Genomic DNA, 24,844 nt, shown 5'->3' on the forward strand with positions numbered 1-24,844 from the left:
TCCCATCCAGACCCATCCTCTCCCTATAACCTTACAGTTCCTATAGCCAATCCACTTAACCTGCACATCTTTGGACAGTGGGAGGAAACTGAAACACTCAGAGGAAACCCACACAGACACGAGGAGAACGTGCAAACTCCACACAGCATTCACGCAAGGATGGAATTGAACCCAGATCCCTGGTGCTGTGAGGCAGCGATGCTAACCACTGAGCCACCCATTGCTCTAAAGGAGGAAATGTCACAGCCACATTTCCGCATAACACAATCCCACAACCAGCAATGGGTATGAACAGACAATGTGTTTTAGTGAAGATAGATTGAGAGATAAATATTGACCCAGATACTGGACAGAGCTTCCCTGTTCAACTTTAAAATAATGCATTGGGATTTTAATATCCACCTGCGAGGATTAGCACAATAGGATTCTGTTTAACATCCTATTCAGTGAGTGGCACACCCTAAGAATACAGCACTACACCCCCCACCCCCTCCGCGACCTCCCCGCGTCCCCTGCCCCCATTCTGCCTTGATGTTTTGATCTACATTTCTGCTCAGAATCCAAGATCTTCTGATTGAGATGGGGTAAGGGTGTGTGAGAGAAAAACCAGCTATAGCTGACAACTGAAAGCGGGTAAAATGCACTCTCACAGATTGTCTTTAGCTGGTGCCTCCACAATACCAAGAAACAGGAAGGTTTTGTTCCCACACTAAACATTGCTGCGCAAGTGAGGGGGCAAGGGTTTAACAGAACAAGAACTGGAAGGGGTTCGATTTTAAACATCAGTGTAGCTTCATAATATCTGCTGTAAAATAATATATTATAATGCACAAAGTGATAACTTTGAAAGCAACTTTTGCTGCCTCTTTGAGTCACATGCATTTCTCTCCCTTTTGCCTAAGGTAAACTAGCTGAGTGTAGTCCAGATATCACTGGGGGTGCATCATCAACAGATAAAAGTGTATCTGATCTGGTAATCCCCCTCAGTATGGTACATAATTTAAACTGGTTCAACAGTTTCGGGAGTAATGATTGGCTTTTTGAGAACACACCACATATGCACGTGGTAAAATAATTCAACTGGTCGATATCATGTCATTATTTGAATCGAATCAACCATATCAGGAGCCGGCTATTCAGTATAACATGCTAACAGAGTGGTTATGTTACTGGGCTAGTAATCCAGTGGTTTGGAGAAATGATAAAGTAATTTGTAAGTGGAATTCAGTTCATTAAATAAACAGAATGAGTGCAGATTTGTCCTTCCTATTGGTGGCAAGGAAGCTGATAAAAGGGGTTTGACACATTTCCTCTGGCACATTTTTGCCACATCACCAATTAAGTGCTGGATGAGAAGGCCCATTGTGGGGCCAGCAATTAAAACCCTGAAATGATCAATGAATAGTCATTTAAGGACCTCAATTTGCCACCAAACTGATTTTCTGCCTTCTTGAAGGGCAAGACAAGTGCCTGTTTCCTGATTGGAAACACAGGTTGTCCTGCCTGCTGAGATAGGGTGGGGCAGGAATAGAGGCAAAGGGATGACTGCTGAATCCTCCTTCCTTGTCTCTGATGCCTAATCACCCTCTCCCTACCATTTGCAACGCATGAAAAGTGAAAGGACCCAGAAAGTGCCAGACTCTGATTGGTTGGCAGTTTCTGCAAAGGTGGACTGTGATTGGGCAATATTTCGCTACTCAGCTCCTAACAAGCTGATTGGAGCTTAATTCAGCAAGTTATCTTCGTAGTGACAGTGGTGAGTCAGTCAGTATTATATACGTGCGCTCAAAAATTTGACTATACATCAGAGAGCCATGACCTTCGTATTGGTGATGATTGCCATGCAACATCACAAAATAACTAACAGCATAGAAGTGGCCATTTGGCCCATCTATGCTGGTTCACCATATAGTTCACTGGCTTAGCCAATCCCTGTAGCCCTATTGGCTTATTTCCCTCAAATGTCCATTAAATTACCTTTCGTAGCCATTTATTGTGGTCACTTTCACTCAAAGATAATGAGTTTAAAGTAATTTGTTGTTTAAAAAGCAATCTATGGCCTCACGTCATTGTACCGTCAGCTAATGGAATATTTTATATCGACCTTAATTAAATCTCTCAAAATCTTATGATCAATCAAATTGCCACCCAATTTCTTTCATTCCAAGGAGAAAACCCCCTGCTTCTCCATTTTAACCTTATAGTTAAATTCTCTCATCCCTGGAACCAAGTTACATCAGAATGGTATTAAAACCCATATTTGACCACTAGCACTGTCTTTTCTTACTTTGCCCTCTACATGCTTCAGAGACCCAAAATTAAATCAAAAAAAGACTAATGAAATATTGATCTTTGTCTCGAAAGTGAAGATGGGTGTGGGTGGGAGAAGTGTGGAAGAAGCGAGGAAGTTATATTTCAGATGCGGGCTGCCTTGGCCAAGACCCAACAGGAGAACTGCCTTCGATTGTGGCCACCAAACCAAAGGAAGGATTGAAATGTTTTACCTTGTTCGGAGTGCAGCGCTGAATCACAATAAGGGAGATGAGCTGAGTTGGTTGCATGCTAGTCAGATAACATTGTTTCAACAAAAACAAAATTTAAATCCCCAAATTGTGCTTGTAGTGGCCAACTGGAATTGCTCACATGTTTATTTACATCTGTATCAGTTTCTGTGGGAGAGAAAACTTTTGAAGAATCTTTATTAAATTATCCCAGTAAATTACTGTGACTAACCACTTGCAGCTGTTTGTTACATGTTGCTGCCTCATGCTGATAAATACCTTAAACTCAAATCCATTTATATAATTACTTATTCATTAGACAATCATAAATGATACATTGTCAAATAAGCTTGCTTGCTACAAAAACATCTTATTTTACAACAATGAACTGTGTCTTCTCCTGTAGCTATATCAATGCACCACAAATCGCAGGAATCTATCTATTTGGCTTAATTTGAAATCAAAGTTTGTGAGAAGATTTGTAGCTCGGGTGCTCGTTGTTGTGGTTCTGTTCGCCGAGCTGGGAGTTTTTCTTGCAAACGTTTCGTCCCCTTTCTAGGTGACATCTTCAATGAAGATGTCACCTAGAAAGGGGACGAAACGTTTGCAAGATTAATTTGAAATCATGTCGGTATGCTTCACTTGCTAATGTTGATATTTTATTTGTTGGTGATTTATCTTTTCAGACAAATATTCTATGTCTATGTTTCGGTTTCAATTTGGGTAAATGTTTTTGGAATTTTTTCTGAAATTCAGTAGGATAGAGGACTCTAGAAATGCAGTTAAAAATGTGGAGGGTATTTTTATCCCTAGGCAACAAAATCATGCGACCAAATGGGGTGATGTTGGTTTGGTTCATCTTAGTTCAATTAGTATCACTGCTGCATCGGACTCGGAGGTTATGGGGGTAAAAGTCCCACACTAGATCAAATCACTCAACAGACACTGGTATCCCAGCACCAAGTCACCCTTTATTTACTTGTGCATAGTATTTGACACTGGTGTGGCATCCTCAGAGCCAGCTCTCAGATGAACACTCTCTGACACTCCTGTTTATACCTGTCAGCCAAGGCCCCCTGATTGGACTAGGCTAGCTGTCCCAATCAGGGATCTCAAATTCTTGAGATCACCTGGCTGATCTCTTTACAATCACTACACTAAACAATTCAGTGGGGGAGCACTACACTGTTACTGGTATTGTCCATCAATAGGATGTTAAATTAAGAGTCTACCCAGTGTCTCGACTGGGTTCAATTTCTAGTGGAGCAATTTAAAGAGTAGGGAATCTCCTCAATTAACACTACCAAGAAGAAGTTATATGGTCATTGATCCCACCACTCTTCGTGTGATTTTGCTGCTCACTAGACAACTGTAATTCTAACACTCTGAAATGATTCCTCATGAAGTACTCTTGGCAAGAGATGTCATAATTGTTAGTTTTAGGGACTTATTACAAAAATCCAGATGTGGATTGGCTTCTCGGTGGACGATTGTGTATTGCAAGAGTTATGAAAGTCAATTTTCCTTTTGAGCAAAGTGTCTTGAGGGATCCTGATCAGTGCCACATACCTAAGGTGCAATGTGATTATTTCACATTAAATCCTTTTTTGGCGCACTTTGAACTGGTGAATTTTAGAAATTCAACAGCATTCCAGATGACTCCTTTAGAGGAGACCCAGATGATGATATATGATGTTTGCTAGTAATTGCTCTATTGTTTAAGTACATTGCTGAAACATAGTCTGACCTATTTAATAAGTGCTATCAGTTGTGAGTAATCCAAGAAGTAAAAGTGTAGGTGAACCTTTTGAATCCCTCCTCTATTTTGGGCGTATAAATGATGATAAGATCAATGACATTCCTCTGGAATTCTATCCTAGAATCTCTCTATCTATCTATCTATCTATCTATCTATCTATCTATCTATCTATCTATCTCTCTGTTTACCTTTAAAACCAACCTTTGACCAACCTTCTGGTTACTAACTCCTTTTGGTCATTCATTGGCCGTGAGCATCGTTGATAAGGCCAGCATTTACTGCCTGTCCCTAACTGACCTTCAGAAGGTGTTGGGAATTCATCTTCCTGAACCGCTACAGTCCATGTGGTGTAGCACACCCCATATGTGGTTTAGGAGGGAATTCCAGGATTTTGACTTAACGACTATGAAGGAGTGGTGATATATTTCCAAGTCACAATAGTGAGTGGGTTGGAGGGGTACTTGCAGGTGGTGCATTTTTGTCTCTTTGCTTCTAGGTGATGAGGGTTTCAGGTTTGGAAGGTGCCACCAAAATCACAGAATCGCAGAGGTTTTAGGACCCAGAAGGAGACCATTTGAGGCACCAGTCTCACAATGAACGTTATGACATAATCACATTCTCCTGCCTTTTCTCTATTCCCTTGCATATTATTTCCATTCAAACACTCATCCAATGCCCTCTTGAATGCTTCTGTTGAACCTGCCTCCTCACAAATCCAGAAGTGCATTCCATTCCCAAACCACTTGTGTAAAGAAATGATTGCTTGCATCATATTGGCTACATATACAAATAACTTTAAATCTGCGTTCTCTCATTCGCTATCCTTTTATAAGCAAAAGCAGATTGTCAGCATTTACTGTTTCTAGTTCTTTCATGAAAACATCTGTCATATCTCTTCTTAACCTTCTTCATTCCAAGATGATCACTTCCAACCTCTCTAACCTATCCTCATGATTGAAGTTTCTCATCACTTCTGCAGCCTCTGTCATGTATTCAATGCCTTCATGCAATGTGGTGCCCAGAACTGAACACACTACTCCAGCTGAGGTCAAACATGTATCTTGTATAAGTTTAACATAGGTTCCTTACTCATATATGTATGCTCCTGTTAATAAAGTGCAAGATACAGTATGCTTTATTCACTGCTATCTTTGCCTGTCCTACCATCTTCAATGATCTGTCAACATATGTAGCCAGGTTCCTGTGCTCCTGCACCCCATTGAGTGTTGTACCTCATATTTTATAATGCCTTTGAGTGCTCTTCTGACCAAAGTGCATCACCTCACACTTCTCCACATTAAACTTAATCTGCCATGAACTAGCCACTCTACACCAAACTGCAACCTACCTGCTCCACAGGGTCCTAGGAAGGATCACTTAACTGGAAGCAGTCACAATTCACTCCTCCAGACCACCAGACCCTCAAAAGTAAGAAACCTGCGAGGAAGCAGGATAAGCATGTCGGTCTACCAGTAAGACTAAGACTACACGGTTTCAAGACACCCCCCACCTTCCTAGCTTACTCCTAACAAACGTACAATCTCTGGAGAAAAAGATGGACGAACTCAGATCATGACTCAGCTTTCAATGTGAACTGTGGGACTGCTGTGCATTCTGCTTCACAGAAACCTGGCTCAACTCACCCATTCCTGACTGCGCACTTCAGACTGATGGATTTTTTTTATCCATCATATGGACTGTACAGCACCCTCAGGTAAGACAAAGGGTGGACAGATTTGCATTTTAATCAACAACTTGTGGTGCATGGACATTGCAACCCTGGGCAGCCTTTGCTCCCCAAATCTTAAATTTCTCACCATCAAATGCTGCCCCTTCTATCTACGACGGGAATGTACACACCGCCACAGACAAAGGTTGAGGAAGCTCTGGATGTCCTGTACTCCACCATTAACACCCCGGATTTGGAACACCCCGAGTTCCTGGTTATTGTAACTGGCAACTTCAATCAAGCCAATCTAAGGAAGGTGTAGCCCAAGTACCACCAGAACATTACCTGCTCCACCAGGGGCCCAAATATTTTAGACCACTGCTACACCACTGTGACAGATGCCTACCGTTCCATCCTGTGCCGTCTTTTCGGGAACTCTGACTGCACTGCCATGTTTCTTCTCCCGGCTTACAGGCAAAAGCTCAAGCAGGAGACCCCCTGCACGGATACAGGTCCAGTACTGATTGGAGGAGGCAAGGATCAACTCCGGTGCTGTCTGGGATCAGCTGTGTACGATGTTCAAACAGTCCATAGGGACCTTAGATGAATTTGTTACCACCGTCATAGACTTAATCAGCAAGTGTGTGGAGGACTGCATACCGAGGAAGTCAATCTGGGTGTTCCCCAACAGGAAACCCTGGATTAATCAGGATTTATAGAACTTGCTAAAAACCAGGTGTGAGGTCTTCAGACCAGGACACTCATTCAAATATAAGGAATCCAAGTATGACCTTCGCAGAGCCATTAAGACAAGGACCAATACCGATCCAAACTAGAGACCCAGACAGACACCCGGCGACTATGGCAAGGGCTGAATGACATCACAGGTTCTAAAAAGAGACAGTGCAAGATAGCACATGATGACACATCCCTCCCATATCATCTCAATGCCTTCTATGCTCGCTTTGAGCAGAATTTCAGTGGAGAGATAACACCTATTCTTGATGAACCTATAGCAACAGTCACTGCATCAGAGGTCAGATCAGTTTTCCTTTGTGTGAACCCAAAGAAAGCAATGGGACCAGATGGAGTACCAGGCCGTGCACTCAGAGCATGCACATATCAGCTGGCAGATGTCTTGAACATCTTCAACCTCTCCCTGCAGCAAGCCACTGTCGTTGCTTTTTTCATAAAGGCCAACATCATCCTCTGCCTAATAAGGCTCACGTAGCATGTCTCAATGACTACCGCCTAGTGACCCTAATGTCAGTGGACATGAAGTGCTATGAAAGGCTGGTCATGGCATTAATCAACTCCAGCCTCCCCACTACTCTTGACCCACTCCAATTTGCCTCTCGTACCAACAGATCCACGTCAGATGCTATGACACTTGCCCTTCACTCTTCACTAGAACATCTTGACATCAAGAACAGCTATGTAAAAATCCTACTCATTGACTGCAGTTCAGCCTTCAACACTATTATCCCCTCGAGACTGATTACTAAACTTAGTGATCTTGGACTAAGCCCCACTCTCTGCAACTGGTTCCTCAGTTTCCTGACCCACAGGCCACAATCAGTGAAGATTGGGATCAATATTTCATCCTTGCTAACACTCAACACTGGAGCTTGCGTAATTAGCCCCCTACTGTACTCACTGTATACTCATGACTGCGTCACCAAATACCAGACCAATGTGATTTACAAGTTTGCTGATGACACCACCATAGACGGTTGAATCTCAGATGGCAACAAAACAGACTACAGATGGGTATGGAAGACCTGGAAAAATGGTGCACTGAGAACAACCTAGCTCTCAATGCTGGCAAAACCAAGGAACTCATTATTGACTTTCAGCGGGATGTTACTCATGTCCCCTATACATTAACAGCACAGAGGTGGAACAAGTGGAGACTGTCAAGCTCCTGGGAGTGGTCATCCACAACAAGCATTCTTGGACTCTTCACATGGATGCACTGGTTACAAAGGCCCATCAAGGTCTCCTCTTCCTCAGGCAGCTGAGGAAATTTGGCATGACAGCAAATACCCTTGCCAACTTTTATAGGTCCGCCATCGAGAGCATTCTGTCTGGATGTATCACTACCTGGTATGGCAACTGTACCATTCAAGATCAGAGATGGTTACAGAGAGTGGTGAACTTGGCCCAGACAATCACAAAGGCCAACCTCTCATCTATAGAACCCACCTACCAGGCCCACTGTCAAGGAAAGGCCACCAGCATTCTCAAAGATCCAGCCCACCCTGGCAATGCTTTTCCACAACGTCTACCATCAGAGAGAAGGTACAGAGGTCTGAACACATGCACCATCCGGTTTCAAAACAGTTTCTACCCTCGTGTTGTTAGAATACTGAATGGACTCTCAAACACTTAGCATTCGCCTGTACCTGTGTTTTGGTGTTCACTGCTGTTTACCTATTATTTAGTTATCCACGCTACTTAACTCTGTGATCTGCCTGTATTGCTCGCAAGACAAAGCTTTTCACTGTGCCTTGGTACACATGACAATAAATGCAATATAATTGTACAGTTTACAATGTTTCTTATTTCATGTCATCTGCAAACTTTGAAATTGTTCCCTCCAGGCCATGAACTAGATCACATGTATATACCAGGAAAAGATAGGGTCCCAAAAAGACTCTTCGGGATCTCCACTACAAACCTTCCTTCAGCCTGAATAATTATCCCAATGACTTTTATTCTGTCTCCTATGACTCATTCAATATTGTATCCATGTTATTAATGTCCTTTTTATACCATGAGCAACAACTTTTCTCACAAGTTTGATGGGGCACATTGTATCAAATGTCTTTTGAACGTGCATGCACAACAACGTTACCCTAATTGACCCTTTCTATTACCTATTTTAAAAAAACCCTTCAGCAACTGCTTCAAAAATGTGTGCTCTTTTTAATCAATTCACCTATTTCAATGTGTCTATTAATTCTATTTTGAAAAATTGTTTCCAGAAGCCTCCCTATGTCTAAACTGACTGGTTTGTGACTCTGGGCTTATCCTGACAAACGTTTTGAATGAGGACACGATGTCTGTTACTCTTCAGTCTCTGGCACTTGCTCTGAATTTAGAAAAGTCTAAAATATTTTGGTTAATGCCACTGCAACATATAATCTCATTTCCTTTATTGTTCTTGGTTGCATTTTAACCAATCCCTGTTCCTTATCAATTTTAAGTACCATATTCTGTCCAACATTTTCTCCCTATGAACTTTAAATCCTTCTGGTGATAGAATTTCTTCCTCTGTCATCATAGTATCTACCTCCTTAGTAAAGACAGAAGCAAACTATTCATTTAACATCACATTCATGCCTCTTGTCTCTGTGCATACATTCTCATTGATGGTCCCTATTTGACCTGACTGCTCCTCTTGCCACACATTGACTACATGATGTGCCTATAGAAGACTTTGGGATTCACCTTCAGGTTGGCTGCCTGTCTTTTCTCAGAATCCCTCTTTGCTTCTCTAATACCTTCCTCCCCATCCCTCAGAAGGTTTCTATATTCCTTTAGGTTCTCAATTGTATTTTTTTACCCGACGCTGTCATAGGCACACTTCTTCTTTATTTTACTTTCTATTTCCTTTTTCATCCACAGAACTCTGGATTTGTTTGCATTTCCTTTCCTTTTTGAGGGAATCTTGGCTGGATCTGTACCATTTCTTCATTTGAAGATAACCCATTGTTCAGCTAAAGCTTTTCCCACCAACCTTTTGTTCCAGTCTATTTGCCCAGCTTCATTCTTGCTGCACTGAAATTGTCTCTCCCCATTAATAATTCTTACTCAAGAGTGCCTATTGACTTTTTCCATCCTCATCCTAAACTATATGGTGCAATGATTACTGTCACTTTAGTGTTCTCCCACTAGCACTTGATTTACTTGGCCCACCCCATTTCCAAGAACCAGCTCAAATAAGGTCCACAACCTTATTCACAATAGTCCATGTATTCATACACATGCAGAGTTATGAGAAAGTGAGGACTACAGATGCTGGTGATCAGAGCTGAAAAATGTGTTGCTGGAAAATCGCAACAGGTCAGGCAGCATCCAAAGTGCAGGAGAATCGATGTTTCGGGCATAAGCTCTTCGGGCTCATTCCTGAAGAAGGGCTTATGCTCGAAACGTCGATTCTCCTGCTCCTTGGATGCTGCCTGACCTGCTGCACTTTTCCAGCAACACATTTTTCAGCACATGCAGAGTTATCCTGATTTAGACTCGCTTACTATCTCCTTTATTCAGACTTCACCTCCTGATTTATTATTTACTAAACTAGTCTCTCCAAGTATTTTGTGCACCCCTGTATTCCTCTCTAATATTCTCTCTTGTTCTCCACTCCTCTGCCAAGTTGATTTAAAACCAACTCAATAGCACTGGCAAAACACCGTGTCAGGAACTCAGTCCCAGCTCTATTCGGTACAACTCGCTTATCTTGTACAGGTATCAATTTGCCTAGAGCTGATACAGTCCCATTGTCCCAGAAATCTAAAGCCCTTTCTCTTGCACCTCTTTTCCAGCCACACACTCTGCTGCCTTACCCTTCTATGTATGCACTCATTTGCCTGTGGCACTGGGAGAAATCCAAAGACTGATAAGGTTGTGGTCCTACTTGTTAGTTTTCTGATTGTAGGCTCACTTCCCCTTTCCTACCTAAGTAATTCTCACTGAGATGGACCACATGTTAGGTTGTTCATCCTCCCGCAGAAGAATGTCCTGCAGCTGCTGTATGACATCCTTCACTGTGACACCAGGGAAGTAATATACCATTCTCTGTCTATTTCCACAGAGATGCCAGAACTAATGAATCCCCTATCACTATGTGTCCTTTTCTGTATGGCCAAACTGGTCAGGATGCCAAAAATGTGGCTCTGACTATGTCCCCCTTGAGGAACCACTGCCACAACCAGATTTCAAAACTGAAAACTAATTTCTGAACAGGTCCCAAGGCAACTCCGAAACTAACTGCCTTTTTTTGCTTGGATTGCCCAGAAGTCATCTATTCCGTTTGTGCCTCTAGACCCTCAACCTCTCTGACCGGGCTATCCGTGAAACATTCAGTCCCATGGACGTGCCTCAATAACAACAACTGCTGTTTGAGCTCCAAAACTTAGAGTTTGGCAGCTCTCACTGTACATACAGTTGTTCAAGAGTTCACACATTCCACTCAATCTAGCTGCGCTGCCATGTCCTCCCTAATGTTACCTTTACTCTACTTTGGATTATTTTTAATTTCTTTACTGTATTGAAACTGACTTGTCCCTATTCTTGGTGTTTAAATCTTAAGTTAATCCTGATTTAAGTTCAAGCATAGTCACTTCATCAAAAATAACATAGCTTTCTAATTTACAGCAATTTGAAGGACATGACAGAAACAGGGCGGTTTCTTACACTCCAGTGACTTTGCAATTTTTTCACTATTTATTTTTCTTTTCACTCTCCTTTCAAACATAGTGTGGGCTGGTGATGAGAACTGAATAGTGTATCTCTCAGCCACCCAGTCCCAGGTAAGTGCTGTAATCCTTGTGCATTGGTGTCTGTTTATAGTCTCCTGATATGAGCTCTTTCCTCACAGGTCTGCTGCCTTTTGGACTATGAATTATCCTTAGAAAGCCTATGCATCTTTTGGATGGTACATTCTATTCCACTGTACATCAGTCATGAAGGAAGGGTAGGTTTAAATTAGTGAATGGATAGATAGATTCCTACAGTATGGAAACAGGCCCTTTGGCCCAACAAGTCCACACTGACCCTTCGAAGAGGAACCCAAACCCTAACCTATATTTACCCTGACTACTGCACCTAACATTATGGGCAATTCAGCATGGCCAATTCACCTGACCTACGCATCTTTGGATTGTGGGAGGAAACCTGAGAACCAGGAGGAAACCCACGCAGACACAGGGAGCATGTGCAAACTCCACACAGTCACTTGAGGTGGGAATCGAACCTGGGTCCCTGGTACTGTGAGGTAGCATTGCTAACCACTATGCCACTGTGCCACCCTTAGGATGTTCATCAGGCAGACTGCTTTGTCCCGGAGGATGTTGAGTGTTGTTGGATTTGTAGATAAGCAGGTAAGTGTGGAGTATTCTATCACTCTTGTGTCTGTTGAAGGTGAATAGATTTTTGGGAATCAAATAGTGAGCTACATGGTACAGAACTCCCAGGTTCTGATCTGGTCTTATAACTACGGTATGCATAATGGCTGATCCAATTAAGTGTCTGGTCAATGGTAACCCCCCTGGATGTCAATGATGAACGTTGAAGGTAGTTGATTAAATTGATTTTTTTGTGATAATCATTGTGCATCACCCATGGTAATAAAGTGCTTCAGTTTTTGAAAATGTATTAAAAGACAGGGTAGCCTTTGTCTCAGAGGGGTCTATGCCTGCTCTCTTGTTAGAGGGAGGTGAATGCTGGTAGTTTAATCTGAGGACCACCATCCCTAAGGTGTAGGGTGAGGTTGAAACATTACCTTCATGGTGACTAGAGTGGGTGTGAGAATTGAAGCCAGGCTGTTAGCGTCACTCTGCATTATAAGCCAGCATCTGCAGTCCTCACTTTCTCCTAGTTGATTATAAGCCAGCAGCCCAGTCAACTGAGCTAACCAACCTCCCAACACAATGCATTAGATCATAAAATGAATGGAGCTACATAAGTAAACTTCTTTATTGTTCTAAGCTTGGGAACTGGAACATCACAACAGAAAATGGAAGCTGGCCTTCAGTATTCATGGGCTAAGCAGTTATGTATCTGAACCTATTCCCCAAAACTCGTGAAATTTTAAGTCCATGTGATAGCTAGCATTTTTGTTTGTGGAGTCTATTGAAAGCGGCGTTTGTTTTGTTGGTGGATTTTACATGTAAATGTGTGTATGATGAGAAGGAATGAATGGTGCAATCACTATTCACCATGCATTGTTCACCTTTCCTTTCTTGGTTTTGTTTGCAGGATGTTGGCTATGATGTTACTGACGGTGCTGCTGATCAGAGCTGGGTGGGCTCAGGAACTTGATTCAGCGGTGTCTTTTACGGTAATTATCACAGAAAAACGTTGGGAAGATGCTCTTATAGCAGACTGAGTACAGTGTGTGTCCTTAAGACAAAGAGATTCTTAATCAAGGAAAAAAGAACGAATGGGTGACCTTGCTCTGTTGGTATGAGCTCCACTGTGTGAGTATGTGTTGCTGGTTAAAGCACAGCAGGTTAGGCAGCATCCAAGGAATAGGAAATTCGACGTTTCGGGCATAAGCCCATAATCATTCGGGCTTATGCCCGAAACGTCGAATTTCCTATTCCTTGGATGCTGCCTAACCTGCTGTGCTTTAACCATCAACATATTTTCAGCTATGATCTCCAGCATCTGCAGACCTCATTTTTTACCCAATGTGTGAGTAGTTGACCTGAATAAAGTCCAATGATGTCAATTTTTGAACAAATACAATTTTGGAAATGGACAATGGCATTCATGGTCACTTAAAGGACTGGTATATTAGGTATAGCTGTGGTCAGAGATGGGAGGAGTGAATTGGTCAGAGATATGATCAATGCTAGGGGTCAGAACAGAGGTGGTAGACTCTGGCAGAGAGGGTTGAGATGGTAGAACCAGGCTGGGAGGAGAGATCTGCTTCTATCTTTTAAGACCTCACTCAGTTGGCTGCAATACATGTTTTCTGTTTTTTTTGTATATATAACTGTCACACTTCAACTTTGCTAATCAAATAAAAAATGAATCTGACGCAATTCTAAGGTTTTCTTGAGAGAAAACAAGTGGTGTTTGATGACCTATTAAGCGCTAAGGAAAAATGTAATATCTAGCACATAAGTATACAACACAGATAGTAAGCTTAGTAAGAATGGGAGTGGGGGGGCTGGGGGGGCACACAAAAAATGTAATTGAAACCTAATGTTTATAGTCCTACAGTCACAAGACTGAAAGTTGATTCCAAACCTATCGCTGTCGTCTATTTCTTCAGTGGAGGTGAGGTTTGCCAATATCCTTGATCTCTCATCATATGGTTCTTGCATCAAGGTTCTTTCTTTCACCAGGTGCCAAGTTTTTTTTATTTTAATGAGAGAGACAGGTAGTTCTTCCTTACAAATGTCTATTTGTATACTCTGGAAATTGCTCAATGTTTTTCCAAGTTATCTTAACACATAACTTCTGGAATGGTGTGACTCAATGGGAGATACATAAATAAGTTTCATAACGATGTTACTTTCGACTTGATCCTTATTTATTGATCCAATCATGAGCTTGGCTCAACATAATCAGGTGATCACAGCAGCCATTTTTGGTCAGCATTTGTCCATTTTAAAACCCGTTAGTCCATGGAAGGTGTCAGGTATTAGAATCAGACAATGGAATTTGAATATTGATTATCTATTCTCAGTCCAATTGTAACGGGACAGAGTTGTTAATGCAGGGGGAGTCAGGAGTGAGACAAATTATTAACTTTGCCTACAAATCACAGAATCAGCGAGCTCTTACAATACAGAAGGAGGCCATTTGCCCCATTATACATGTGCCATCTCATCAAATGACCATCAATACCTCATGCCAATCTTCCATACACAAAAGTAGATAAGCAGATCAGGACTGCAAAATACTTGCAGGCTTATAAAAAGCAAATTAATTGCAATTATATAGAAATATCTAAATCTCTGAAAGGATCACAAGAGTAAATTGTTAAAGTTCATTTAAGGACAATCAGAATATTGTACACAGTAAACAGGCAAGTGCTCTCACCCACTGGTGGGAGGTTTAACAAAGGCCCTCACCTATTTACAAGAAATTGATTCGGGGTGCCTAGAAATTAGTATACACGTAATGTAGTTCTGGTGTTAAATGTTCATTTGTGATCAACACATGTAGTAAGGTCCACCTTTAAGATTTATTTGGTGTCTGTTAGAATTGTAAAGGAGAAATACTGACAAATAAGAAGTATAGTGGTTTTTACCTGGGGAGAACACTGCTTCATCTTTGCCCATAGGGAAAATCCCTGCATGTCACCACCATTATGTATGTTTCCCCTCCTGTTTGAAGTCCCATTTTATTAGCTGTCTGTAATAAGTGGACTTGCTAAGATGCTGATAATTCTTGATGAAACACTGAATAACCAGGTTTTTGCACCAAGGAGGATGTGAACTGTTAGACTTCATGTTTTGTGCAATTTTTTTAAAATGGAAAATTACCATAGATGAAACTAAGCCTCTAAGTGCAAGTCTGTATCAGAGTTCTAGTAATAATTTATTAGGACGAGCGAGTAAAGATGTGGCTTGAATAAAAATTAGCTGGTGAATGCAATTAATCAGCAAATGAATATCTACTGCATATTTTGATGCTTGTTTTAAATAAAAGGATTGTTTTGTGCTGTTTATTTCCAGCAGTGTTCTGATGGATATCGTTTGGACCGTTCATCTGGACAATGCAGAGGTGAGACTTCTAGGTTACGCACCATTTTATGACATCTCGCAAACATCCCTCCCACACATTGAACTATATTGATACAAAGTGATTGTTGTTCTTTTTAAGCTATTATTTTGGACATAGCAAGATCCAATGGACATGAATGTGGTAAATGAACAGTTCATTTATTCCTTGGATATATTAGTTGCAAACATTGTAACACCCTTGGGTGACCAGAATTGCATGCAATATTCCAACAGTGGCCTAACCAATGTCTTGTACAGCCACAACATGACCTCCCAACTCCTATGCTCAATACTCTGAACAATAAAGGAAAGCATACCAAAAGCCTTCTTCACTATCCTATCTACCTGCGACTCCACTTTCAAGGAGCTATGAACCTGCACTCCAAGGTCTCTTTGTTCAGCAACACTCCCTAGGACGTTACGATTAAATGTATAAGTCCCGCTAAGATTTGCTTTCCCAAAATGCAGCACCTCGCATTTATCTGAATTAAACTCCATCTGCCACTTCTCAGCCGATTGGCCTATCTGGTCAAGATCCTGTTGTAATCTGAGGTAACCCTCTTCGCTGTCCACTACACCTCCAATTTTGGTGTCATCTGCAAATTTACTAACTGTACCTCTTATGCTCGCTTCCAAATCATTTATGTAAATGACAAAAAGTAGAGGGCCCAGCACCGATCCTTCTGGCACTCCACTGGTAACAGGCCTCCAATCTGAAAAACAACCCTTCACCATCACCCTCTATCTTCTACCTTTGAGCCAGTTCTGTATCCAAATGGCTAGTTTTCCCTGTATTCCATGAGATCTAACCTTGCTAATCAGTCTCCCATGGGAACCTTATTGAATGCCTTACTGAAGTCCATATAGATCACATCTACCACTCTGCCCTCATCAATCTTCTTTGTTACTTCAACAAAAAACCTAATCAAGTTTGTGAGACATGATTTCCCACGCACAAAGCCATGTTGACTATCCCAAATCAGTCCTTTCCTTTCTAAATACACGTACATCCTGTCCCTCAGGATTCCCTCCAACAACTTGCCCACCACCGAGGTCAGGCTCACTGGTCTATAATTCCCTGGCTTGTCCTTACCACCCTTCTTAAACAGTGGCACCACCTTTGCCAATCTCCAGTCTTCCGGCACCTCACCTGTGACTATCGATGATACAAATATCTCAGCAAGAGGCCCAGCAATCACTTCTCTAGCTTCCCACAGAGTTCTTGGGTACACCTGATCAGGTTCCTGGGGATTTATCCACCTTTAACCGTTTCAAGACATACAGCACTTACTCCTCTGAAATCTTGACATTTCGCAAGATGTCACCATCTATTTCCCTACAGCCTATATCTTCCATATCCTTTTCCACAGTAAATACTGATGCAAAATATTCATTTAGTATTTCCCCCATTTCTCTGGCTCCACACAAAGGCCACCTTGCTGATCTTTGAGGGGCCCTATTCTCTCCCTAGTTACCCTTTTGTCCTTAGTATATTTGTAAAAACCCATTGGATTCTCCTTAATTCTATTTGCCAAAGCTAACTCATGTCCCGTTTTGCCCTCCTGATTTCCCTCTTAAGTATACTCCTACTTTCTTTATACTATTCTATGGATTCACTTGATCTATCCTGTCTGTACCTGACATATGCTTCCTTCTTTTTCTTGATCAAACCCTCAATTTCTTTAGTCATCCAGCATTCCCTATACCTACCAGCCTTCCCTTTCACCCTGACAGGAATACACTTTCTCTGGATTTTTGTTATCTCATTTCTGAAGGCTTCCCATTTTCCAGCCATCCTGTGAACATCTTCCTCCAATCAGCTTTTGAAAGTTCTTGCCTAATACCGTCAAAATTGGCCTTTCTCCAATTTAGAACTTTAACTTTTAGAACTGGTCTATCCTTTTCCATCACTATTTTAAAATGAATAGAATTATGGTTGCTGGCCCCAAAGTGCTCCCCCACTGACACCTCAGTCACCTGCCCTGCCTTATTTCCCAAGAGTAGGTCAAGTTTTGCACCTTCTCTAGTAGGTACATCCACATACTGAATCAGAAAATTGTCTTGTACACACTTAAGAAATTAGTCTCCATCTAAACCTTTAACACTATGGCAGACCCAGTCAATGTTTGGAAAGTTAAAATCTGCTACCATAACCACCATATTTTTCTTACAGATAGCTGAGACCTCCTTACAGGTTTGTTTCTCAATTTCCCTCTGACTATTGGGGGATCTATAATATCATCCCAATAAGGTGATCATCCCTTTCTTATTTCTCAGTTCCACCCAAATAACTTCCCTCGATGTATTTCCAGGAATATCCTCCCTTACCACAGCTGTCATGCTATCCCTTATCAAAAATGCCACTCCGCCTCCTCTTTTGCCTCCCTTTCTATCCTTCTTGTAGCATTTATATCCTGGAACATTCAACTGCCAGTCCTGCCCATCCCTGAGTCATGTTTCTGTAATTGCAATGATATCCCAGTCCCATGTTCCTAACCATGCCCTGAGTTCATTTGCCTTCCCTGTTAGGCCCCTTGCATTGAAATAAATGCAGTTTAATTTATTAGTCCTACCTTGACTGTTTGATTTACGTCTGTTCTCAGCTGTACCCGTCTCAGATCGATCTCTTTCCTCACTACCTCCCTGGGTCCCACCTCCCCCCCCTTACTAGTTTAAATCCTCCCAAGCAGTTCTAGCAAATTTCCCTGCCAGTATATTTGTCGCCTTCCAATTTAGATGCAATCTGTCCTTCTTGTACAGGTCACTTCTACCCCAAAAGAGATTCCAATAATCCAAAAATGTGAATCCTTCTCCCATACACCAGCTCCTCAGCCATGCATTCATCTGCTCTATCCTCCTATTCCTGCCTTCACTAGCATAGCATTGGGAGTAATCCAGATATTACTACCCTTGAGGATCTCCTTTTTAAATTTCTACCTAACTCTCTGTAATCTCCCTTCAGAGTCTCAACCTTTTCCCTTCCAATGTCATTGGTTCCAATGTGGACAATGATCTCCTGCTCCCCTCTCCCCCGTGAGAACATTCTGCACCCTCTCTGAGACATCCTTGATCCAGGCACGAGGGAAACAACACACCATTCTGCTTTTTCTCTGCTGGCCACAGAAACGTCTGTCTGTACCTCTGACTACAGAATCCCCTAACACAATTGATCTCTTGGAAGCCGACGTACCCCTCGTTGCATTAGAGCCAGTCTCAATACCAGAAACTTGGCTGTTTGTGTTACGTTCCCTGAGAATCCATCACCCCCTACATTTTCCAAAACAGCATACCTGTTTGAAATGGGTATATCCACAAAAGACTCCTGCTCTAGTTGCCTACCTCTCTTACCCTTCCTGGAGTTAACCCATCTATGTGACTGTATCTGAGACTTTCCCCCCTTTCTATAACTGCCATCCATCACATACTGTTGCTGTTGCAAATTCCTCATCACTTCTATTTGTCTCTCCAACCGATCCATTTGATCTGATAAGATTCTCATCCAACAGCATTTATGGCAGATATAACCCACAGTAACCCTTAAACTCTCTTTAAATTTCCACATCTGACAAGAAGTACATATCAGTACAAAGGCCATTTTTCCTCCTTCACAATCTACAGACCCAGAAAATAACACCATCTTATTCCTCTACAAACACTGCCACAGGTTAAATTAATAGCAATGGCTTATATTTTAAGTTTAATCAAGAGACTTATCTCCAAAAACATATAATCAAGAAAGAATCCCCTGTACCCACTACAGCAGCCTTTCTCTAGGACAGACTTAAAACAACAATTAACTTATCTGATTCTGTGCTGTGAACTTAGCCCAACAGTTCCTCCAAGATTAGTTGTGAATTTCACTGTTTGTTAATTTTCCCAGATGCACTCCGATGTCCAGCAATACACGAATTCAAACAGCAAAGGCAGTAACTGTGCATTTTGGCTGCATTATGTGCTGCAGTCTCAGAAAGAAAATCAGGCTTGCAATCATCCATTTTGGAGTGAGAGGCAAAATTGCTGCCACAGAGCCAGCACAGGGGTAATAAATTGAAGGGGGAATGTTGACCAACTCACAAGCCAATTGTTCGTCCACACAGTGCCATAGAATTTTTAACTGCCATCTGAATCTGAAAAAGTGACTGTAATTTATCATCACGATCAATGAGTGTCATTCTGACAGTGCAGCACTTGTAGAAGGGTGTGGTTATGCTACTAAGGTCTCCCTGTGCATCACAACATCTCACACACTATGATGGCAGTCTGGTCCATTGCTCATTTTACCTTTGAAGAGGGAGAGAGAAAGATCTCATTGTGCTGTCCACTCAATGACTCAAAAAAAATGGCTACTGAGGGAAAGGAAATCCTTGAGCCAGGTAAAGAAGGTAACATGACTGATCAATTGTTCTTTTCCTTTAAATTTCCACAGATATTAATGAGTGTCAAACCATCCCGGATGCCTGTAAAGGGGACATGAGATGCATCAATCACAATGGAGGATACTTGTGCTTGCCAAGGACTGCTGCTCTCGTCCTGGCAAATGGACCATCTAATCCCACGTACCCTGCATCTTCATCGAACGGGCGCACCGAAACTTCTGTCTACCAACCAGCCTCAATACCCAGGTATCCTATTCCACCGAGATCTCTGGTCTGTCGTTTTGGCTACACCCTGGATGAGAATAACAACTGTGTGGGTATGTTGCTGCTTTATTCATAAAGGACTGCAAAAATCACCTTGCTCTTTTGCTCCCACCTTGATCTATCCTGTTTGTTCAATCTGGAAAGAAAAAAGTTGTATATTTGCTTTTTTTTAAGATATTTTAACACCCTCTATTGAACTGGCAAGCCTAATATAGAAGAGCTTGATGCAAAATGAATGATTTGATGTATTTTATATATATATATATCACACACACACACACACACACACACACACACACACACACACACACACACACACACACACACACACACACAAATTGTGCAGCCTTTTTACATCATGATGTAGGGAGAGGATAAAAGTGAAGATATCTGAGTAGCTAATGACATTGAAATTAGGAGGATTTAAAATGAAGGTAAATAACCTGGTTGGCATTGATTGTCTTTTGTTCCCAAATTCTTTGAAGATATATTTTATGACCAGCACTCATCCCAAGCACACACTTACTGCACTCAGCAATAGTCATTGAGCTCTGATGGTTTAGATCAATTATAAAATCACAGGATTCTATCCATTACTGTCTCAGCTCCTGGGTGTCCATTGAAAATGTGCTGAGAGACATCTCTCCCTCTGCAGATATACTTACAAGACCTTAAGTATAACGTGACTATCTGGTGCCTTTGGGTATTCAGCATTTGGACATTTTGGCCATGATGGGATGTAAAAGATTGAGTTGTATAAAATATTCAATTGGATGAGAAAGATTCATGCAGTCAAAGCAAAACAAAAGTTGAGGACTGATGTCAGGAAAAGACTTTTCTAGCAGAGAATAATTAATACCTGGGATGGTTTTTGATGTGAAACAGCAGAGAAATCGATTTCTAGTGATATTCCATTGGCCTTTAGATTCTGTGATGAAAGAGAAGAATCATAGAATCCCTACAGTGTGGAAACAGGCCCTTTGGCCCAACAAGTCCACAACGACTCCCAGAAGAGTAGCCCATGCAGACCCATTCCCCTATCATATTACTCTATATTTACGTCTTATGCACCTAACTTACACATCCTTGAACACTATGGGCACATCTTTGGATTGTGGGAGGAAACTAGACCACCTGGAGGAAACCCATGCAGACATGAGGAGAATGTGCAAACAGTTGCCCAAGGCTGGAATCGAACACGGATCCTTTCCAAAGGTTCCTTTGGAAGAATGTAAAACAGATCATATTTATTTGTTGTATGTATCTACACATTAATGGTTATAAAATGAGATTATTTTAACTAACTATTTAACTGATACTGATGAGTTGTCTTCTTGAATACAACAGAGTGGATTGCTGGGCCACATCAGAGGGCAACTAAAATTCAATGATTTTGCTGTAGTTCTGAGGCCTTCTTCATGCCATACTGGGCAACAGTGACAGATTTCCTTCTCCAAATGACATTAGTGAACCATATGGGCTTCTAATGATAATCCAGTGGTTCCATGCTCAGTATTACTGATACTAGTTTATCTAGATTTACCTACTTTATCTAAATTCCCCGTAGTGTTAGGTAAGGGGTAAATGTAGGGGTATGGGTGGGTTACGCTTCGGCTAGTCGGTGTGGACTTGTTGGGCCGAAGGGCCTGTTTCCACACTGTAATGTAATCTAATCTATTTAACTAATTTTAAACTCCACAACTGCAATAGTGAGACTTTTAACCTGATGTCTTAATTTGGCTACAAATCCAAGCCTCTGGGTTGCTATTCCATTCATTTAACTAACACACTACAGTACTCCCAATGATCCTGTGCACCATTAGTCAAATGTAGTTTCAAAGCATTTCTGTTGATGTGGATTATAGTTATATGTAGGTCAGTTGGGTGTGTATGATAGGTTTCTTTCCTCAGAAGATACTGGGAAAACAATTGGGTTCTGTAGAACTTTGTACTCTGCCGGGCTGTGTCAGGAGTTGGGGAAAACTGAGATTGATTTAATTGCTTGTTTATATTTCCTTTTTGTTCATGGCACAATGACTGTTTGTACAGCAAACTGTTTTGTTGTTTGTACATAATTTCTTCCAGTAAGAATGAAAGAAATGCAGCAATTTTAACGATTTAGTATTCATTTATAGAACAAAAGTAGCCGCATGGACATTTTATTTCTGTCACATTGATAAACATAGCTAATGATATTTAAATGCTCAACATTAATGGCCCATTCCTAAGAAGCTGGTGGTAGATCTTCTTCTTTAACTGCTGGTATTGGTTTCATACAAATGAATAGTCTGCAAGGTACTGAATTAGAATGGGAGTGGCATGTCTTGGTATTGAGATGATCTTTGCTAAAAGGCATTCAGTCTTTTTTACAATCTCATTGTGTTTCAAGATAATTAATAAGTCTGGATCCAGCTTTTGAACTGGAAGTAAGTAAAATTATACCTATTGTTTGTGCAGCTCTATATTCCATTCATACCTAATTTTCACACTCTTGTCAAGTGACTGTTTTACTGTGATTGAGAAAAGAATTTCACATCAGATAGGCTGCAAGGAAACGTCAGTTATATAGATGGACTGGAGAAGTGGCGACCATGTTCCTTGAAGAAGAGAACGTTGAGAGAAAATTTGATCAGTGTATTCAAAATAATGAAATGTCTGAACAGTGTAGATAGGGAAAATAGAAAACTGTTGATGGAAGGATAGGGAACAAGCAGTCACAGATTTCAATTAATATACAGTTAAAAAAAATAGAGATATGAAGAAAAGCATTGCCACTCAATGAGTAGTTATGATCTGGAATGCACTATTTGAGAACATGACAAAGATAGATTCAACTGAAGCATTCAGGAGAAAGGTGGATTGTTATCTGATAAGGAAGCAAGTGTAAAGCTATGGGAAGACAGTGAATGAGGGGCCCTGGGTGATTTGCTCATTCAGAGAACCAGTACCAACAAGAAGGAGTGAATAGTATCCTTATGTGTATTACAATTCTCTGATTCTGTTTTACCAAACTTTGTATTCTCAAAACTGATTGAACAATATCGATATGGAATTTAGATGAAGAATTACGCTCCAAAAACTATTTCATTTTACCTTTGCTGATGGCCATCTTTAGTGAATCTACGAATTTGCTTTGAACTTTTCCCCCTACCCCACCTCACCTCATACACCTTGCCTTACCTCACCTGGTGATGTGGTATACAGGGCTTGGGAAGTAGTGGTATTAACACATCTTTTAGTTCTCAATAGAAGTTGTAAGCATTAATAAAGACAGGTTGTGCATTCGCATACTGTCGTAGTGTTCACAACCTTAGGTTCATCCATAACAATTTAAAAGACAATGAAGTACCTTCTAAGTGTTCCATTGTAATGTGTAAAATAGAAGCAAAACAGCCAATTTATACAGCAGCAAGTTCCCAAAATCCATATAATGTATTTTTAGTGATGGCATTTGAGATGTAAAGGTAGGTCAGAATGCCAGAAGGCAAAACCTTTCTGTGTCTACATGTGTTGGTGTTTTTATTTTTGATATGCCATTACAATAACAGATTCAAAGCTTGCTCTTGATAATTTTGATCAATCTTTTAGTTTTCTTCCTTTGAAGACTCTCAAGACATTAGGGTGCATGCATGCCAGGTCACAATACATGTAAATCTTGCTGAAAATGGATGTCATTAGGAGAAAGGGTCCTGCAATGGGATTGGGAATGGTCAGTGGCTTCTCAAGGGCAGTTAGGAACGGGAAATAAATTCTATCCCAGTCAGTGATGTCCACATCCAATGAATGGACTAAAACAAAATGTAGTGACTTTTTCAGAGACTGTCAGAGGAATGTGAGTTAAACACGTGCTACAGCTAGTCTATGTACTTTACAGTATAGGGTGTGAGTTATAAATAAAGGCTGGGACTTTTTCACTGGAGCATAGGAGGTTAGAGGCGACCTTACAGAAGTTTATAAATTGATGAAGGGTATAGATAGAGTTAATGGTAGTCTTTTCCCTAGGATGGGGGATTTCAAGACTAGAAGGCACAATTTTAAGGTGAGAAGAGAGATGTTTAACAAATATATAAGGGTAATTTTGTTTACATAGAGGTGGTTCACATGTGGAACGAACATCCTGAGGAAATGGTGGATGTGGGTACGATTACAATTTTTAAAAGGCATTTGTATAAGTACATGACTAGCAAATGTTTGGAGGGATATGGGCTAGGAGCAGGCAGGTGGGACTAGTTTAGTTTGGGATTCTGTTTGGCTCAGACTAGTTTGAGTAAAGGGTCTATTTCCATGCTGTATGACTCTATATCTGTGCTGTTTACTCTAACTGATGATTTGTTGGTGCAAATTCACTGGGAAGGCTGTTCTTTCTTTGCTGATCCTTAATAAGCTGCAGGGCTGGGCTGCGAGATGGCAAATGGAATTTAATGCGGACAAGTGTGAGGTGATTCACTTTGGTCGGAGTAACCAGAATGCAAAGTACTGGGCTAATGGTAAGATTCTTGGTAGTATAGATGAGCAGAGAGATCTCGGTGTCTAGGTACACAGATCCTTGAAAGTTGCCACCCAGGTTGACAGGGTTGTTAAGAAGGCATACAGTGTTTTAGCTTTTATTAATAGAGGGATCGAGTTCCGGAACCATGAGGTTATGCTACAGCTGTACAAAACTCTGGTGTGGCTGCAGTTGGAGTATTGTGTATAGTTCTGGTCACCACATTATAAGAAGGAGGTGGAAGTTTTGGAAAGGGTGCAGAGGAGATTTACTAGGCTGTTGCCTGGTATGGAGGGAAGGTCTTATGAGGAAAGGTTGAGGGACT

General features: G+C 41.2%; 1 protein-coding gene across 2 annotated transcripts in view; it reads left to right on the plus strand.

The window, feature by feature from the left end:
• The window catches only part of fbln5 (fibulin 5), a 93,032-nt gene that overhangs the window by 2,698 nt on the left and 65,490 nt on the right, over window positions 1–24,844 (plus strand). The window contains exons 2-4 of one of the 2 annotated variants that reach the window (XM_060829385.1): window positions 12,911–12,992; window positions 15,346–15,394; window positions 19,820–20,086. In XM_060829385.1, coding sequence (XP_060685368.1) covers window positions 12,912–12,992; window positions 15,346–15,394; window positions 19,820–20,086 — 397 coding nt within the window. In that variant the 5' untranslated portion in view covers window position 12,911. The remainder of the gene's footprint in view (window positions 1–12,910; window positions 12,993–15,345; window positions 15,395–19,819; window positions 20,087–24,844) is intronic. The other variant, XM_060829386.1, reaches the window with a different exon arrangement.

This window comes from Hemiscyllium ocellatum, chromosome 8 (genome assembly GCF_020745735.1).
Source record: "Hemiscyllium ocellatum isolate sHemOce1 chromosome 8, sHemOce1.pat.X.cur, whole genome shotgun sequence".
Classification (NCBI taxonomy): Eukaryota; Metazoa; Chordata; class Chondrichthyes; order Orectolobiformes; family Hemiscylliidae; genus Hemiscyllium; species Hemiscyllium ocellatum.